Source organism: Canis aureus, chromosome 12 (assembly GCF_053574225.1).
Source record: "Canis aureus isolate CA01 chromosome 12, VMU_Caureus_v.1.0, whole genome shotgun sequence".
NCBI lineage: Eukaryota > Metazoa > Chordata > Mammalia > Carnivora > Canidae > Canis > Canis aureus.
This window is the reverse complement of record NC_135622.1, coordinates 46,445,553-46,465,005: the sequence shown is the minus strand read 5'-3', so window position 1 is coordinate 46,465,005 and position 19,453 is coordinate 46,445,553. Positions and strand designations below refer to the sequence as shown.

General features: G+C 46.3%; 2 protein-coding genes across 6 annotated transcripts; both read right to left on the bottom strand.

Annotated features, from left to right (window-relative positions):
• Nucleotides 1-313: 313 nt before the first annotated feature.
• TP53I3 (tumor protein p53 inducible protein 3) lies at nt 314-6,346 on the bottom strand. The gene is made up of 6 exons (XM_077843959.1): nt 6,031-6,346; nt 5,554-5,707; nt 4,046-4,313; nt 2,624-2,836; nt 1,372-1,568; nt 314-613 (listed from the first exon to the last, which is right to left on the bottom strand). The coding sequence occupies exons 2-6, from the start codon at nt 5,689-5,691 to the stop codon at nt 431-433; spliced, it is 999 nt and encodes a 332-aa protein (XP_077700085.1). The 5' UTR covers nt 5,692-5,707; nt 6,031-6,346; the 3' UTR covers nt 314-430.
• A 7,064-nt stretch (nt 6,347-13,410) lies between these two features.
• PFN4 (profilin family member 4) lies at nt 13,411-19,380 on the bottom strand. Of its 5 annotated transcripts, none has more exons than XM_077843950.1 (5): nt 19,255-19,380; nt 18,488-18,618; nt 17,766-17,903; nt 16,899-17,004; nt 13,411-13,633 (listed from the first exon to the last, which is right to left on the bottom strand). In XM_077843950.1, the coding sequence occupies exons 2-5, from the start codon at nt 18,602-18,604 to the stop codon at nt 13,605-13,607; spliced, it is 390 nt and encodes a 129-aa protein (XP_077700076.1). In that variant the 5' UTR covers nt 18,605-18,618; nt 19,255-19,380; the 3' UTR covers nt 13,411-13,604. The 5 variants fall into 5 exon arrangements, with proteins under 5 accessions (XP_077700076.1, XP_077700073.1, XP_077700074.1 ...); XM_077843947.1 differs by having other exon boundaries at nt 19,222-19,370; XM_077843948.1 differs by having other exon boundaries at nt 18,892-19,356.
• Nucleotides 19,381-19,453: the final 73 nt, after the last annotated feature.

Sequence of the window (19,453 nt, the reverse complement as noted above, 5' to 3'; positions counted from 1 at the left end):
GGGCGGCCCTGAGAGAAGGAAGCGGGCCGGAGGGGGCGGGGCGGGGCTGCGCCCAGGTGGGCGGCGGGAGGGCGGGGCCTGGCCCTCGCGGCCGGGGCCTCGGGCAGGTGCGCCCCGCGGAGCCTCGGGGTGGTGGCCTGCGCTGTTCCCGCAGCCGGAACTGCCCGCCCCGTAGCGCCCCCACTGCTCGGGGCTTTGCAGTTGTCCCAGCGGCGCCGGCGGCCCCGCCTCCCGCCTCCCGCCTCCCCGCCCCGCCCCGCCCCTCGGCGGCCTCAGTTCGCGGTCGGGGGCTGCCACAGTGAGACGGCCGCCCTTCGCATCTACTCTTTATTTCCTTAGATGGGCTTTAGGTGGGCCAGTGGGTTCCGCGGCGGCCTGCGGTCGCGCCCGATCTCCTTCCTCGGACCGCGGACTTTCTCCAGGGCCTCCTTCACCGAGGCAGCTGCAGGACGATCTTGCCCACGTTCTGGTTGCTCTCCATGTACGCGTGGGCCTCCTGGATTGCAGTCACGGGGTACACCCTGTCCAGCACCGGCAGTAGACGTTGGGGGCTCTCCGTGGAGAAGTGGGGCAGGATGTGTTCTGTGAAAGCCTCCACCAGCGTCTGCTTGTACTTAGATCAGGAAAAGGAGGCCATCAGTCCAGGCAGGGCCCTAACCTTGCCGCTCCCCGCCCTGCTCGGCCTGGCCTTTGTGCGCTCTCCGAACCGTGTACACAGCTGAAAATGCGCACAGGCGGTACCTAACCCCTTCACTACCAGCACGCTGTGCATGCCCCCAAATGTAGAACCTCACTTCTGTACCAGAGAAAGACTGAATCCTGGACTAAAATATTAAAATGTAAAGCAGGGGGTGACCACAGACAGGACTATACAAGCTGAGTTCAAAAGGGATGTTTAAGCTCTGAGGCCCCACGGGTGTGAAACCCTAGGCTGGGAAACATCCCCCAATCTAGCACCTGCTAGAGTGCCACACAGATTTCCATAACATGTAACCTGTTGAAGGTAGAACCTTAACCTTACTCTCCTAAGAGGCTTTTTTTTTAATCACACTGAGTTCTGCCTTTGAAGGCAACATCTTGGCACTATTAGAAGTATCTCCTAATATTGTCAATGCTTTTTTCATTCTGTTAGAAAGTTTAAAAAACATATGAAGTATTAGCTACCTTCTTTCTGAGATGTTGAGACTTCTATCGACCACTTTTAATTAGTTCTGTGAAAATGGTTACTTATTTACCCAAAAGGGGGGGGGGGTTTCTACATAGGCTCTCTAACATTAAGATGTGTGAAATCTTCCTTTCTTGCAGCTATGTAAACACATCACACTTTTGTGGGTAATAATTAAATTGCATGTTTTCTTTTTACTCATTTACCTTTTTGTCCCTGGATCTCAGCAGAGTGGTGATCAGACTTCCTCGTTTAAAAAGTAGCTTTGAAAATAGAGGTCCACTGATGTCCGTTCCTCCCATCAGGCCATAGAGAATCCAGCGACCATCAAGAGCCAGGCAGTTGACGTTTTTCTCCCAGTAGGATCCACCTATGCAGTCTAGAATAAGGTTGACTCCAGCACCTTTCATACGAAACACAGATTTGTAATGCTCGTCGGACACAGAACGCTTTGTGCAAAATAAGATTCCAGGGCACATTTGTGAATATATGGGTATACAGACAGGTGCAAATGGTATATCTATAGGTTGGAAATAGAAACATTGCTCATAGAAACGTTGTTGCTGATGGAGTTTAGGTAGCTGAACTCTATAATACATGTGTGCTCTACAGTTCATCTTTTATGATTTCTAGCCACAGCAAGGGGGAAATGGGGCAATACCATGACCTGATATCTCTCTTGATCCCCCTGTAAGTACAGAACCCACTGACACCCAGTCATGAATGAGAATAGAACAGGAGTCTACAGGGCAGACTAAATTATGAAGTCTCTGGGATCCCCGGGTGGCTCAGCATTTTAGTGCCTGCCTTTGGCCCAGGGCCTGATCCTGGAGTCCCGGGATGGAGTCCCACATTGGGCTCCCTTCATGGAGCCTACTTCTCCCTCTGCCTGTCTCTGCCTCTCTCTCTCTCATGAATAAATAAAATCTTAAAAAAAATAAATTATGAAGTTTCTGCACTGGGTTATCTGATACATAGTTTTGCTAGCTTTGGTTTCATCTCTCCTTTTTGGCTCATGGAAAAATTGAAAGGGATGAGCCAAAAATATACAGATTTGGCTTTGGAATACAGAGGCTCACCCATTTAGGGAGCTACCATCCTAACCCTACTATGACCAGCACTAAACTGGTCTCTGCCCCACACTCCTGATAACCCATTGCAGAGTGACTTGGAAGAAGAGGTCTTGGATAATTCCAGTCCAACACTTTGTGATTCATTTGGTCTCTAAAATGTGTATCAATGATCACTTACAAGAATGCACACAGAAACATTTTATTCCTAAACAGTGCCTGCCTGTCTCCAGAGATCAAACACCGGAGTACTAGAATTTGGCTAGGACAGCTGCTGTGCATTTAGCAGAGGCAAGACAGATCCAGAGCACTGGCAAACTCCAGGCTGGTGAGGGTTTGATTTAATCATCTCTGAAATTCCTATTGGTCTGCAGAAGCTATTGTTTACCTTTGGTGAATTTCAGTGTTGCTTCAGAAAAATCCTCTTCTTTGTAATTGAATCCAGCAGCTGCTCCAAGCTTTTCTGCCATCTGAAGCTTGTGCTGGGAGCCAGCTGTGACTAGAGGAATAGCTCCAGCCATCCGGGCCAGTTGGATGGCAGCTGTGCCCACACCACTTGCTCCGGCATGGATTAGCACAGAGTCTCCAGCCTGAACGTTTCCTGTGACACAAAGTACAGGAACCATTGTCTTTACAAGTGCTACACATTCCCCATGCAGGCATATTATACCCCATGCACCTGCCCTGGCCCACCAAATGCCAAATCTCTTGCTCTCTTAAGAGAGCATAATGACAGCTCTTTATTGTTTTCCTGCCTCTTGTCAAAGTGGGAAACAACCTTTTGAAATACTTCCTCCATAGGAAGCAGCCACATCCATAATGTACGTTTTACTTATGGAATAACACTGAGACATGCATCTGACATATACCTTAATAAGAATAACCGCCATTCTCACTGTCACCATCTGAAGCCAGTTCCTCTTATGTCTGAAACTGGCCTCCAGCTGGTCTCACTGATCCAGGCACCACGCACAATCACCAGGCTCCTCTTCCTAAAATGGAGCTTTCATTACCTCACTTTCTCCTCAAGATATAAAGTGGTTCTCAGTGGGCTTTTGCATCAAGTCCAGACAATGTACCATTCAAGGCCACTAAAAGCCAGTCCCAGTCTCATCTTTCACAGATAATAATCATCATCCTTCCGAGTGGAGCAGCTGATTTCACCTTGACACTCTCCTAAGCCACCTTGGCCTGTCTTCTGTCCCATCTCAATTTTACCCATCCTTCCAGTCCTCCTCTTCCAGAAAGCTCTCTCTGACCACCCATGGCCACACTAACTCTTCCCATCTTGACTTTCTATTGTAGTTGGAAACAAGGCCATCGTCTGAACTCTATGGTTGTCTAATTCCTGTGCATGTCTTGTCTTCCCAGTTTCACTGAGCTCTCTGACAGCAGGGACAAATCATCTTAGGTTCCCTCCCATTAGCCCCTGGCTGGCTTCAGTGGGGAGGAATAAAAGTTGATTGGCCCCTTCTACTGCACTAGGGCTCGCAGAGAGAAGCCCAGCAGGACTTTGTGCGGCTGGGATGACTGGTGGGCCTATGATGTGAAGATATGCACATGCCTTCTATTCAGTGCTTTCCAGACTTTCTATCTGCTAACCGTGATTTTCAGCCTCAACATCAGGCCATTGCTAACATGGTATGAGGACCTGGTACTACTAGTAGTACATTAGAATGAGGTGCTGGGGTTGGGTATGGCTTGGCGGCCAGCCCAAAGGTGCCCCAGAGGACTGCTGGGTTTTGAGGTGGGGGAGTCATGAAGTAACTGAACCACACTGTATAGAGTGAGTTTGGGGGGGCCTCCTCACCCAAGAGATGTAATAGCTGGAAGGCGGTAAGCCAGGCCTCTGGGATGGCTGCAGCCTGGGATAGGGTCAGTCCCGCTGGGATGGGCATGAGGAGCTCTTCAGGGACAGTGACATATTGAGCCTGTCCCCCGCCGGGCAGCAGAACCATGGCTGGGTCCCCAATCTTCCAGTGCCCCTGGCAGGCAGGCCCCAGCTCTGCTATGTGTCCAGATGCTTCCAGTCCTAAAATGCTGCTGGCTCCTGGGGGTGGGGCATATTGGCCTTGTCTCTGCACAAAAAAGGGTGCACTAAGTGGTGAGCAAGATCAGAAATGTGTATGTCACTATCCCTGACCCTCTACCAATAGCCCCCCTTTTTCTCAGAAAAATCAGGATAAAGTCAGGTTTTATAAATCAGGAAAAGAGACAGGAGAAGTAATTCAAATAAGACACTGAAGGTCGGGGGCAGCCTGGGTGGCTCAGCAGTTTAGCACTGCCAAAGAGCCCAGGGCGTGATCCTGGAGACCCGGGATTGAGTCCCACATTAGGCTCCCTGCATGGAGCCTGCTTCTCCCTCTGCCTGTGTCTCTGCCCTCTCTCTCTCTCTCTCTGTTCTCTTATGAATGGATAAATAAAATCTTAAAAAAAAAAAAAAAAAAGACGCTGAAGGTCACATAATCAGTGGATGTCAGAATTGGGAGCTATTAGCTATTGACTTTATCTAAATGCCTTATTTTACAAATGGAGGAACTGAAACCTGCGGAACAAAACCGTGAACTCCTTAATGATAGTTCTTATATATTTAAGTGCCAGGCTTTGTATTCACTCACTGCAATCCTCAGAAGCCTCTGACTAGAGGTTTCAGAGTAAAGTGAAGAAGAGAACGTGAGCAAAGAGTGTGCACTAGAACCATTTGAGGAGCTTTTTCAGAGTATACGTGCCTGGGTTCTGGTCATGCTTATTTTGGAAAAGTGCCCCAGTTGATTCTGGCACACATTTCTCAATTACCCCAATTGATGCAGGTGGCTCAGTTTAGCACTTCAAATAGCAAAAAAACAGAAGATTCCTCGAGTACAGTCCCCTGCCAGTTCCAGGGCCCTCAGAGTGGAAAGAATGCAGACTTTGTAACCACAAAGCCCTGGATTTGAATTACAGCAGCCCTGTGTGGCCTTGGGCGTATTGCTTAACCTCTGCCCCTCAGTTTCTTTATCTGAATAATAGGAATGGTAAGCGGGGTTGCCTGAGGGGTAAATGTGATAGAGCAAGGCCTAGAGCCACAACCCCCTCAACAAATGGTAGTTCCCATCTCCTTATCTGGAAGCTGGAGCGGATGATGGATTAGCACAGGGTGGCTGCTGCTTTGTAACTATCCCTGTATGTGGTCTTAGAAGCCCCAGCACACATTCTGCAGACACGTCTTGATGCGTGTGACTGGCAGTGCCCTAGGTCATTCCTCCATCCGTCTGGTGAATGTTTACAGAAGGCTCTGGAGTCCCACCCTGCCGCAGCCACAGCCTGACTCTTGGGTACCTGAAGTAAATCGGCACGGTTCAGGGCGCTGGCCGCCACCTTCAGGAGGACTTCGCCCTCTACTGGGCTGGGCTTGGCCACCTCCTTCAAGTAAAGGTTTTCGGGTCCTCCCGGCTCGTCGAAGTGCACAGCTAACATGTTCTCCGAGGACACCCTAGAAGCAAGGGAGGGAGCCCGAGGCTCTTTGCGGAGCGCAGCGCCCCCTGCCGGCCAGCGGCTTCCCTTTGGGTCTCCAGAGGGTCTGGCCCTCGCCGCGCCCCGCCCTCCTTCCTGCGGGGTCCCTGCAGCCTGCGGACAGATCCCTCGCCGAGGACACCAGTTAGGGCCGATGGGACGGGGACAGCCCCCGGCTTGGCTGCAGCGGACGGGGAGACACGGAAGTGCGTGAGGCAAGCTGCGCTCCCTCGGAGTTGGGAGCCACCCCCACCCCACCCCACCCCACCCCACCGGCCCGGGCGTGGGTTCCCGGACACTTACTGGGGCCCCACTCTTCCACCGCTTCCGGCGGCGCGGTCCTGCGCTCGCGGCCCTCGGGCGCCTGGAGGAGAGCCCTGACCCGGGGCTGCCTCTGCTGCGAGCGCCAAGGACCGCGGGGCTCCGGGCAGCGTGCCAGCGGTGGGACTGGCACGAACCGACCTCCCGTCCTGCTCCTCCTTCCCCTTTTAAGATGCAAAGTTAGTGACAGCGAATCAGGTTCTCTCTCTCTCTCGGCCTGGGAAACCCGTCTTTCTTCCGGCTGCAGGACATGTTTCAGCCCTCACTGCCTGCAGAGAAAGCGTCCTCTCCCTAGGGATCTCACTCTCTCTCTTAAATAAACGAAATCTTTTTTTTTTTTTTTTAAGATTCTATTTATTCATTCATGAGAGACAAAGAGAGAGAGAGAGAGAGAGAGAGAGAGAGAGAGAGATGGGCAGAGACACAGGCAGGGGGAGAAGCAGGCTCCATGCAGGGAGCCCCATGCAGGACTCCATCCTAGGTCTCCAGGATCAGGCCCCTGGACCAAAGGTGGCACTAAACTAATAATAAACTAATACAAGAGAGAAAAGTGGAAAAGATTCTGGAAGAGGAGGAAGTAGGCCAAGACACAAAGGGTTGAGCCAGAGAATAAGATTAGTTTGGCCTTCCCTTCAAATGTTTCCCGGTAGAAACATATATATCCATACCCTGCATGGTGTTCAGCACCTACAGAGAAGTCCTTCTTATAATCAAACCCACTGTGGCACCCAGCTTCTGAACCACCTCAATTTCCTTCTTGGAGCTTGTGGTCACCAGGGAAATGGCTCTAAACATTTTGGTCAACTGATGTGGGCAGCTGTGCCCACATCTCCAGTGTCAAGAGGAATGAGCACTGTCACCCCCTCTTATATACCTCTTATGGCAACAATCTAAGTTAGAATATACTTAGCCGGACACCTGGGTGGCTCAGTCGTTTAGTGCCTGCCTTCAGCCAAGGGCATGATCCTGGAGTCCTGGGATCCAGTCCTGCATTAGGCTCCCTGCATGGAGCCTGCTTCTCCCCCTGCCTGTGTCTCTGCCCATCTCTCTCTCTCTCTCTGTGTGTGTGTGTCTCTCATGAATAAATAAAATCTTAAAAAAAAAAAAAATACACCGAGCCAGCAAAGGCACAGGGGAGAGAAGATATAGGGTTGGCTTTGGAAAGATAAACTATCTATTTTACTGAGGGTGTATTGAGAGACAAGTCAAGGGTCAGGTTGGGCCTGGGTCACAGAAGGCACTGAGTGGGAGGAGCCATCCAGAGTTTCAGAGCTGGGTTTGTGCAAAATCAATCCAGCAGGCAAACAGAGTTGAGGATCAGAGAGTTCTGAAGGGGCCTCCTGAGCCAAGAGTCTAGAGGGCTCCTAGGACAGCCAGCCCTAGGACAGATGCCTGGGCCAGTTTGATACCCTCTTTTTTTAAAATTTTTATTTATTTACTCATGAGAGACACAGAGAGAGAGGCAGAGACATAGGCAGGCTCCACGCAGGGAGCCTGACGTGGGACTCCCGGGATCATGCCCTGGGCCAAAGGCAGACGCTCAACCACTGAGCCACCCAGGTGTCCCTGATACCCTCTTTGTATAAGATAAGTGGAACAAGAGTCTATCCTCCACTGCCTGCAAAGGACCCAGAAGGACTGAAGGACAGTTTCCTCCCTTCTGGGGATGAAGACAAGCAACTGGAACTGCTCTGAGAAACCTGGTTTTGCCTCACATCAGTCATAAAAATTGCCCACAATTGTTGTCTCTATGGAGAACAGGTTCTATTGACATTGGGGTTAGAGGCCAGAGTGTGTCAGTGCACCGGTGAGGGACTCAGAGATGAGGGTTAGGGCAGTTAGAGGTCTGAGTTGGTGTCAGCAGTTAGCTTTAGGTGACAGGGCACGACTGGTAGGAGGAGTCTCCAGGGGTTGAGGGTCTTCCTCACTCATCCAGTGTAGCAGCTGGAAAGCAGTGAGCCAGGCCTCCAGGATGGCTGCAGCCTAGGGCAGGGTCAGTCTTACCATGGTGGCATGGGCATGAGGAGCCCTTCAGGGACAGTGACATATTGAGCATGGCTCCTGCAAGGCAGCAAAACCTGCTGTGTCCCTGATCTACCAGTGCCCCTGGCAGGGGGCTTTAGTGCTCCCCAGTGTCTAGATGTCTAGAGTCCCAAAATGCTGCTGGCTCCTAGAGGTTGGGAGTAAGTGGGTCTAATAAGAGGGGTCCAGGGTCCAATGTCAGTCCTCTTGTTTGCTGAAGGCAGATGGCCATCCCATGAAGCAGGTGCTTTTCTTAAAGCACGTCCTACTCCAATTCCCTTTCTGTCAAGATCCAAATTTTGGGATTGGGTGGTGATTTTTGCAGCAGTATTTCATGGTCTCCCACATCTCTGGCCTCTAGAGTCTCCTCAAAGGTTTATATTTTAGCAGAACAAATAAGATCTTCTGCATTAGGAATGAGATGGAGGCACTGATCTGACATTCAGTTGCTGTTGCTGCTGCTTTAAGTTAAACGGTGTTGAGGGCCCAGAATAATGTCTTCCAGATGTCCAGCGGGGTCCCAGCTCCTTCAAAGGCTTTTGCACAGTGCCACGGAGTCACCTTGAGGCAACAGCTGCTCTGGTGACCAAGCCTAAGCTTTGGCAGCCCAGCAGCTCAGTGATGACTTGTGGTTCTGGAGCAGAGTAAGGGCTGACAATTTTCCCTGGAGGAGCTGGAATAGCTCACGTCTCGGTTGTTCATGCCAGCTACGTGCCTGCATGACTTCCTCTGGGCTATTTCTTCCCTCTCTCCTTGGGAACTCCTCACTGAGGTTGGTGGGGCAAATCCCAGGAGCAGGGACTTGGGAAAGCTCTGGGAGAGAGTAGGCTTGGAGTCAGACTAGTAGGGTCCTCTGTCCCCATCTTTTGGGGCCTGCTTCTTTGGCTACCCGTCCCTGTCATCTTCCTGGACACACATCCATGTGATTCAATGTCCAAGGCACTTCTTTCTCTGGGCAGTGGTCTTCACGCTTTATTCTCAACTAGACAAAATTTTAAAGTTGATATCCTAAAATATTTAATCTTAAATTTAAATAGTGCAAAAGATATGATCTCTGGTCATAAATATTAACATTTAAAAACTTGTATCAGGCTTTTCTTTATTTATTTTTAAAGATTTTATTTATTTATTCATGAGAGACACAGAGAAAGAGAGGGAGAGGCAGAGACACAGACAGAGGGAGAAGCAGGCTCCATGCAGGGAGACCGACGTGGGACTCAATCCTGGGTCTCCAGGATCACGCCCTGGGCTGCAGGCGGCGCTAAACCACTGAGCCACCCGGGCTGCCCTGTATCAGGCTTTTATTTTATTTTATTTTATTTTATTTTATTTTATTTTATTTTATTTTATTTTATTTTATTTTAATCTTATTTTAAGACTTTATTTATTGATTCGTGAGAGACACAGAGAGAGAGAGGCAGAGACACAGGCAGAGGGAGAAGCAGGCTCCATGCAGGAGGCCCGATGCAGGACTCGATCCTGGCACTGTGGGATCATGCCCTGAGCCAAAGGCAGGTAGGTGCTCAACCGCTGAGCCACCCAACCATCCCTGTATCAGGCTTTTAAATGTATCAAGTAGAATCCAGATTTCAGAATAATTTGATATTTATAATCATCCACTAAAAATGCACAAAACAGTTCTTTAACAGTTGGAAGTTTTAAAATGTCATTTTTCTTCTAGTACTCATATTTTGATTCTACTTTTCTCAGAGAATTTTATACTGCTGTATTTTATGCTTTATTGATCATTTTTACCTGGAACAAAAATGTATATGAAAACTGACCCTAATTTGGGGATCCCTGGGTGGCGCAGCGGTTTGGCGCCTGCCTTTGGCCCAGGGCGTGATCCTGGAGACCCGGGATCGAATCCCACGTCGGGCTCCCGGTGCATGGAGCCTGCTTCTCCCTCTGCCTGTGTCTCTGCGTCTCTCTCTCTCTCTCTCTCTCTGTGTAACTATCATAAATAAATAAAAATTAAAAAAAAAAAAAAAAAAAGAAAACTGACCCTAATTTAAAAAGTTATTTCCTGGGATCCCTGGGTGGCGCAGCGGTTTGGCGCCTGCCTTTGGCCCAGGGCGCGATCCTGGAGACCCGGGATCGAATCCCACGTCGGGCTCCCAGTGCATGCAGCCTGCTTCTCCCTCTGCCTGTGTCTCTGCCTCTCTCTCTCTCTCTGTGTGTGACTATCATAAATAAATAAAAATTTTAAAAAAAAGTTATTTCCTGTGACCATAGGGCTCTAAGTGTTAAATTTCTTCTGGATTTTATTTTTTATATATATTTTAATATTTATTCATGAGAGACACTGACTGAGTGAGAGGCAGAGACACAGGCAGAGGAAGAAGCAGGCTCCTCTCAGGGAGCCCAATGTGGGACTCGATCCCAGATCTCGGGATCATGACCTGAGCCCAAGGCAGGCGCCCAACTGCTGAGCCACCCAGGCGTCCCTCTTCTGGATTTTATTATCATTACCATATGACAATATTCTTAGTCCACAGTTGATCAAAACATTATTTTGAATTTTTATATTAATTTAAGTATTATTTTAAATATTAATAATTATTGAACATGAAAAGTAAAATTTTATTGGAAAGACATTTCTTAATGACCATTGGAGGGGTTGAATTTTTCCAAGTAATTATTACGTCTGTGGATGAATATTACTCATTGCTGGAATGAGACTGGGATCAACATTAATTCTCTTCCTATTTTTCATTTTTATAGACAAGCTCTGGTGAACCTAATTTGCATAAATTAGATGGGGAAAGAGAATTTCATTATAGGAATGTCAGCCAATTCTCTGAATAGCTCTGAGTTATATGATTAAAAACTATATAATGATCTATCATGAAAAATTATTTTCAATGATCTATTACCTGGCAACTTAATTAGGTCTTTCTTCAATTTTTTTGAAAGCAAAGACTTGGGAACCACTCAACCTGTTAAGGATTTGTTACCCAGCCATAAGTGTTGTTCAGGTTCTTAGCTTCTGGGTTTATACCAACAAAGTTTTGTGAAGATTTATCAAATGATTATTAATTATATCTGCTATTTTTTCCACTTAGAGACACCTTGTTTAAATTGATATGCTCACAAAGGATCCAGAAAGCAAAAATGTTAATTTTAATATACTTTTGCCAAGACAATTTAAAAAATCAAATCCTTCTACCTTATCATATACTTCAAATATATTTTCATTAACATCTTGGAGCTGTAGACTTAATTATGAAAAACATCTGTGACGTTCTTATTGGCAAAGTCAGTCCTCGTTGTTAAATAATCAGCCAAATAAAATTACTTTCTATCAGAGAAGGTTTCTCATTTTTTAAGTAATCATGTTAATACATGTCTTATGACAATCATCTTGCTTCTGAATTTTAAGAAATAGATAAGACATAGAGCCTTCCTCTCCTAGACAAATGATAAAAAGATTTGCACTATTTCTCACTAATGCTCTTTTTACTTTATTCTCATGGAACTCTACTTCACATATATATGATGTAAAATTTGACAACAGGGGATGGATTTTTATTTTACTTGAGGGAGAGAGAGAGAGAGCAGGGGGAGGGAAAGAGGGAGAAGTAAACTCCCTGCTGAGCAGGGAGCCTGATGCAGACTCCATCCCAGGACCCCGGGATCATGACCTGAGCCACCCAGGTGCCTCCAGAGGATGGGTTTTCAGACATACAAAATATTACAAATATTTTGAATTTTCCTTTCCTCTGGCACACTGCAATTTTTGCACTCCAAGCCAAGCATCACAGTAGACTGGGGCTGGATGAGAGTAGACCTTTCTTTCATATGGAAAGGGAGCTTGGGGAGGGGAGGTGGGAAGCTAGAGCTGATGTGACAGTCACAGCAGTTTTAGGCAAGTACATATGAGAGTTGAGGATCTGGGAAAAAGTTAATTACTTAAATCCATTCATGTCCCCCCTCCCCCCCTTCTAAAGTCTTTGTGGACCTCCAGGACACAAATCTCTAGTTTGGAAACCCCTGATGTTTCAGAAGATCATCTAGTCCCCGGGTTCCTCGGTAGCTACTAGGTAGGTGCCTACCATCAAAGAGTCACTTTTGTGGGTCTCTCTGAATAGCTGGACACAGTTTTGTAATGAGAATTACAGGAAATAACTGGACAGATCTGCTTAGGAGGGCTCCAGACAGTGAGGCAGTTGCCTTGAGGAGGTTTACAGAAAGGGCCCCTACTAGGCACCCAGCAGTGCCATGGGTGTGTGTCCAGGAAAGGCTGGCTGATCAGCTGGTGAGCAGGCAAGAGGCTTCATGATGGCCTTTACCACTTTAGAGATCACTGTGGTCCAGAGTCAGACCTTTTGCCTTGCAGGCTCAAAACCCCAGCTTGACAGCATGTGGAGGGGGTATATAATCCACATGACTTAAGTTATAAAATCTAGATGTCAGTGTACTGATTTATAAAGAGAAGTCATTGGCATGAAGACTGATGTTAAAATCTATACATAGATCTACATGGAGAGCCCCAGGTGGCATGTTTTTGGAATTCAGAAAATTGTACCTTGCTGCTTGATAAGACCAAGAACTATAAGAGGTCTAGGACCTGATGCCAGTGGTGTAAGGTGTTACCTTCTCAGGGACACCTGAAACTGCACCAACCAGACTGGTCTGGAGTTGCTATTAGGGGAAAGAAAGATCCATCATGCCCAGAAATGGTGAGGGTAGAATCCTGAATTTTCAAAACAGGTCCTATAACTCTCCACCCTTATTGTCCTGACCAGGAAAGGAGATGAACCCTTTCTGGAGAAGAGTGCATTCATTAATCACACTAAGTAATGTAAAGTAGCAGGGAGATAGAGTTAAAAATATTTTTGAGTTGATTCCTAAAAAACTCTTTTGACTTTTGAAAGGCCTTTCCAAAGGTCAACAAAAATTAGATGCCCTCAGATAGTAGGGAGTGTGGAATGTCCACCAAATTCTCTGACTAGTGGCCCAAAGTGTGGCCTTTGTGTTGCCCTCCTCCAAAAGTCCCATAGGGGTGGACCAGATGGATGTCACACTCGTAGTAAGCTGCATTGCAGGATGGGACCACTGAGTTCAGGGAGCTTAACTCTTTTATAGCAAGCAGTAAGATAGTCTGCTCTTTGTTCTGAAGTGAGGCATTACTTCATTGTTCAAGGTTGCTTCCTGAAACATTGCCCTGAGAAATGGCTTGGATGAACAGTGGTTGGGCCCTTACATTCTTGGCATACCCAGCAAGACATATGGGAGTACAAAACACTCATGGAGGAATCTCTCAAAATATATGCCCCAGGCAGCTATCAGGGTTCTCACACTCAAGCCAATGACCAACACTTAAAAACAAAGAGCAAAAAACATGTAAAGCTTATTGAAGAATTCCAATTAAAGAAGAGGATCTCTTGAAATAAGAAAAATTGCTCCCTTAACTCATTCTTCCCTTTCAGTATCTTTTTCCTAGTGTTTCAACCACAAACTAAGGCATTACTTTTTCTTCAGGATCTATTCCCTAAAATAATAAAAGCTGTCTTTCATAGTCCTCTGATGACTTAATTTCCTTTTCTTCTTAGATATTCTCCTGAAAAGAAACAGAATCTGGTTATTATTTGTGAGCAATGAATTGTCAATACAACATGCTTCATTATACTTATTCCACAGACATTGGGAGTGACTACCATGTGCTAGAGATGAGAGATACAAGGATGACTGGATAGCTAAGACCCAATCTCTGCTCTCAAAGATATATCTCCTAGAATCTTTCATAATAAAACATTTTCAAATAGTCATAACTCTTCATTTCCCAAATTTTCTATAATTATCATGTAGAATTTTTTGATAGAGAAAAATATAAGAAAACAGAAGCAAAGGAAACAGAAGTAATGAGACAAGTAACTGGTTCCTTAGTAGGTGTTAGCCTCAACCATCCCTCATGAGAATCCAACCCCTTCCGAGATAGCCTGTCCCTTCCTAGAGCAGTGGGATTTTAGTAGCATGATACCAGCTATCTCCTTCTAACTAGTACATACTCTTTGGAGTCTTTTGTGATCCTAAACCAGAATCTAAACCTTTACTGCCAGCCACAGAATCTACTTTACATGGTCAGGCAACATCCCTGGTCACCACAGGAAACCTGGGGAATTAGCTCTGGGCCCTAACTGGTAGGATAGAATCTGGCCTCTTGATAGCTTAATTGCCCATTTTCCTAGCCTCATTTTCTATATACTTTTAATTAGCCCAAATCTACAGGTTTGTTTTTTTAAGATTGTATTTATTTATTCATGAGACACATAGAGAGAAGCAGAGGCAGAGGGAGAAGCAGACTCCATGCAGGGAGCCTGACGTGGGACTCGATCCCAGAAATGTGGGATCACTACCGGAGCCGAAGGCAGACACTCAACTGCTGAGCCACCAGGCATCCCTACAGGTTTGTTTTGTCTTCTTGCTCCAACCCTAGTCTACTGAAACTGAACCTCCCTCAAATTTTGACATGTGTTCAGAAAAAGGTTGTTGTTAATAGATTGTTTCTTCCAGGTTGGATAGAGTTCCTTCTATTAGATGCTTCCAAAGTTGTGTCCTGTCCAGGCTCAGTCCTGTTTACTGTTAGAATACCTCATTGCCAGCTATGTAGCATGGTTTATGAAACTCCATGCCAGGAAATATTTATAACGACTGGGAAGGTCTGTGCATACATACATTTGTGTGTATTTTTTTCTGTGATGGTACTTATTTTCTTAATTTTTTAAGATTCATTTCTCTGAAGTCTTCCCTGATTCTGTTAGGCAAAAGTCACTCATTTATTTGCTCATCCAATATGTATTATTGCTTACTCAACACTAGACACTGTCTTAGGTACTGAAGATAGGAGATTAAGACACAATTGTTTTGTTTGAAGATTTTTAAAATTTATTCATGATAGACATATATATATAGAGAGAGAGAGAGTCAGAGACACAGGCAGGGGGAGAAGCAGACTCTATGCCGGGAGCCTGAAGCGGGACTTGATCCTGGGACTCCAGGATCACGCCCTTGGCCAAAGGCAGGTGCTGAACTGCTGAGCCACCCAGGGATCCCCTGAAGATTTTTTTTTAAAGATTTTATTTATTTATTCATGAGAGACATGGAGAGAGAGTGAGAGGCAGAGACAGAGACATAGGCAGAGGGAGAAGCAGGCTCCATGCAGGGAGCCTGATGTGGGACTCGATCCCAGGACTCCAGGATCATGCCCTGGATGGAAAAGAGACACTCAACCGCTGAGCCACTGAGGCGTCCCAAAGACTTTCTGTAAAAAAGATTTTCTTTATTTGAGAGAGAGAGAGAGACAGAGAGAGAGCATGAGTGGGATGGGAGTGGGGAGAGTGGCAGAAGGAGAGTATGAGGAAGAAGCAGATTTCCTGCTGAGCAGGGAGCCCCATGTGTGGGGCTTGATCCCTGGACCCTGGGATCACACTCTGAGCTGAAGGCAGACGCCCAACTGACTGAGCCACCCAGGTGGCCCTGAAGATTTTATTTTTTTATTTTTTATTATTTTTAAAAATATTTTTATTTATTTATTCATGAGAGACAACAGAGAGAGAGAGAGAGGCAGAGACATAGGCAGAGGGAGAAGCAGGCTCCCTGCAGACAGTGGGACCCGATACCAGGACCCCGGGATCATGACCTGAACCAAAGGCAGATGCTCAGCCACTGAACCACCCACATGCCCTGAAGATAATTTTAATTAATTAATTAATTAATTAATTAATTAATTAATTCATGAGAGACACACACAGAGAGAGACACAGGCAGAGGGAGAAGCAGGCTCCACGCAGGGAACCTGATGTGGGACTCCATCCCGGAACTCCAGGATCACACCCTGGGCCAGAGGCAGGCGCTAAACCACTGAGCCACCCAGGGATCCCTTGACAAGTCTTTGAAATAGGCAGTGACATTCTTCTAGGGACTCAACTGCCTCGATGTTAATACTTTGCCAAGGACAAAAGGCAATCCTAGCCCAAACCCCATGACCCCGTAAGTCTACTTTAACATAAAATTTCTTTCTTTCTTTTTTTTTAAGATTTTATTTATTTATTCATGAGAGATACAAAGAAAGAGAGAGAGAGAGATTGAGAGAGGCACAGACACAGGCAGAAGCAAGCTCCATGCAGGGAGCCAGACTTGGGACTCAATCCTGGGACTCCAGGATCACACCCTGGGCTGAAGGCAGCGCTAAACTGCTGAGCCATCCGGGCTGCCCAAATGTAAAATTTCCTTTGGAAACCTCCTTTATCTCTATCCTTCCCCCAAGATACATGTTGTTAATCATTCCCCAAGCATATGACCCACTGATATACATCTGAAGGGTCTCATGACTGAGTTTTTACTCAATAGTAATAAATGATCTTTCCTAACAATAGCTAATCCCCTCAAAATCCTGGAAACCTTGTTCCCAAAATACCTGGGAGGCTTACGCTACCTCTAACCCCCTCCCAACTTGAAAGTGTATAATGGGCCACTCCTCAGGACCCCAGGGTGGCAGCTCTTTCTGCCTACCTGTCCTGTCCCCATGCTTTGATAAAACCACCATTTTGCACCAAAGATGTCTCAAGAATTCTTTCTTGGCCATAGGCCCTAGACCTCACCCCACCAAACCTCACCTATATTCCAAAACAGCATCACCTGGAGTCCATTTTTTGCAATGGCTGTTACACTCCATTGTTCCAGTGGATCTGTAAGTAACCCTAGTATCCTTCCAATAAATTCCTCCTTTCCACCCTAGGTGGTTTGTATTGGCTCTTAGTTACTGACAGTGAGAAGATCTGACTACCATAGGGAAAGAGGCATGGGGGAGAGGGGGACAAACTTACCCAGCTTCTCTGTGGCTTCCACACAAACACTAGGATACATGCCTTCGGTGTAAGTTGCCACCAGAAGATATAGATGGGTCTTCACAACCACCACACCAGTTTTTTCCTGGATAAAAGTAAAACAGATTGTTTTCTTTTGATTCTAGTCACAGGAGTAGCAGTTATACTATGGTCACACTTGTGCCATTTCTTTACTTCCATACACTCCTATCTGTATTTGGACTCTTCACTATTTTCCACTAACTTAGTTGTTTTTTCTAAAAAAATTGCGAACTTGTAATATTGCATGTGTATTTAGAAAAAGTTCCCCAACTGACTGTAATATACCCCTATCCTAGTGAGAACTGATATAATGAGAAGGTAATACATTTTGGAATTGGACAGCTTTGGGCTTGAATCCCAGTGCCTCCATTTTCTGCAGCATGACTAAGGAAGTTATTTAACCTTGTGAGGCTACTTACTTTATAATGCTGATGAAGTGTGCTTAACCCATAAGATAGGGCATCCAGTAAACGTGAATTTCATCTCCTTATTTCCTTATTGAAGATGTCTTAAGTACAAGAATGCTATAACTTTTTTTTTTTTTTTTTTTTTTTTTTTTTTTTTTTTTAGATGAAGGAGGATGTAGAGTATAGAGTACTGAAAAGAGATACTTCAGGCAAGGTTCAGTTGATAGATTCTGGAATGAATAGTTCTCAACTAAGCTCTCCGTTCGTACTTTCTTTTACATATTCCTTTCTAGCATTAGATTTCTGTCTCAGACATTGCCACTGGAGTAAAAGGCCTAATGTTTTATAAACGAGATCAGCAAATTGGAATCAAATTCTTAAGGTTTTACCGAGCTGTCTTCAAATCCTGAACACTCACATTCTTAGCATAAAGAGAATAGTCATCTGCCCGGATACATTTGTAGTCCTTTTCCTTGAAATACAATCCTTCTCTTCTGGTTTGTAAAGGGTTCTTGGCGAATCCATTCACAAGTGTTCGGACATCACCAGGCATTACCTGCAGAAGTAAAGAGTGAGCAAACTGTGGCAGGCTGGCCAAATTTGGCCCACATTTGTTTTTATAGGCTTGCAAGCTAAGAATGGTTTTTACATTTTTAAGTCAGTAGATTTAAAAAGCACTAGAATAGGGACGCCTGGGTGGCTCAGCGGTTGGGCTTCTGCCTTCTGGCTCAGGGCGTGATGCTGGAGTCCTGGGGATCGAGTCTCGTGTCGGGCTCCCTGCGTGGAGCCTGCTTCTCCCTCTGCCTGTGTCTCTGTTTCTCTCTCTCTGTGTCTCTCATGAATAAATAAATAAATCTTTAAAAAAATAAAAAATAAATAAAAAAGCACTAGAATAGTATTGTGTGATTTGTAAAAATTACAGGAAATTCAAATTTCAGTGTTCATAAAGATTTGTTGGAACATAGTCACCCCCATTCTTTTATGTATTGTATATGCCCTTTTTCCTATTAAAACTGCATAGCAGTTGTGACACAGGTCATATAGTCCAGAAACCTAAAATGTTTACTATGGATTTTTCCAAAAAAAAAAAAAAAAAAAAAAAAAGTTAAAATGCTTACACCCAAACTTGCTTTTTCTTACACTAAATCCTGGCGATGCCACACACAAGCTTCGCTCCTGGAGTTTGATGAGTGCTGCACTGTCCACATGCTTTGTTCCCAGGAGGGTATCTAACAGCAAGTTCTGCAAATGACTCATGTGTTCCCTCAGCTCTGAAAAAGGGAACCACAGTTGAAAGGATTCGCTCTGGCCAGCTTTGAAAAGGTCCCTGAATACAAACCTCCCTAAGGCCCTTTCTTTGGACAGTTTTCAGCGTGTGCGCTCGGGAAGTAGTGAAAATGAAGAGTGAACACGGTGGTCCGTCATCAAATAGCCATCAATAAATACTCCAGGAGGAAAACGGAAAAACCACGGTTCACACGGTGAGTTTGGAAAATCACTGCTCTTCATTATCTAGTTACGCTAATGGTTCGCATCAGAATCACCTGAGATTATAAACCCAAACACCTGCGAGGTGCAGCCACTGATGCAATCAGCGGGTTCTGAGTCTTCACGTTCACTCACCCCTGACCGGCACCGGCGACTACTATGGGCCCTGATGCAGGGGTCTAAATACACTAAAAAGGCATTTAAAGCGGCATTTTCCGTACAAGTCCCCACGTTTTGGGCCGTCCTCACAGGGACAACCTCCACAAACACTCTTCCTTCTAGGGGATGCTGAGGGCAGGCGCCCCTTTCCGGACACTCCCGCGCAGTGGTTTACCCCACGGGGGTTCCAAGAGGGACTAGAGGCGGGGGTGGGGCGCGGGGCTAACTAAAGTCCAGTCGTGCCGGCTGGGGAGACGCACAGGACTGGGAGGGCGCGGTGACCGAAGCCAGAGCAGAAAGGACCACGCAGCGACGAGACCAAGGAGACCAGCGCTCCGCCGACGTCTGCACGGTAGCCGGGCAGCGGCTGGTCAACGGACGCGGGGGAGGGCGGGGCGGGAAGGCGACGGGCCTAGCTATTGGCTGAGACATCTGCCCGTCACCGAGGAGCGCTCCTGT

Excerpts from the sequence above, each read along its gene's own strand:
- TP53I3 (XM_077843959.1), bottom strand. The coding sequence starts at position 5,691 with ATGTTAGCTGTGCACTTCGACGAGCCGGGAGGACCCGAAAACCTTTAC. Across the intron at positions 4,314-5,553 it reads ACCGTGCCGATTTACTTCAG|AGACAAGGCCAATATGCCCC; the intron begins GTACCCAAGAGT and ends TTTTTTGTGCAG. Across the intron at positions 2,837-4,045 it reads CCAGCTATTACATCTCTTGG|GAAACGTTCAGGCTGGAGAC; the intron begins GTGAGGAGGCCC and ends TTTGTGTCACAG.
- PFN4 (XM_077843950.1), bottom strand. The coding sequence starts at position 18,604 with ATGAGTCATTTGCAGAACTTGCTGTTAGATACCCTCCTGGGAACAAAG. Across the intron at positions 17,904-18,487 it reads TGGCATCGCCAGGATTTAGT|GTAATGCCTGGTGATGTCCG; the intron begins GTAAGAAAAAGC and ends TTACTTCTGCAG. Across the intron at positions 17,005-17,765 it reads ATTCTCTTTATGCTAAGAAT|GAAAAAACTGGTGTGGTGGT; the intron begins GTGAGTGTTCAG and ends ACTTTTATCCAG.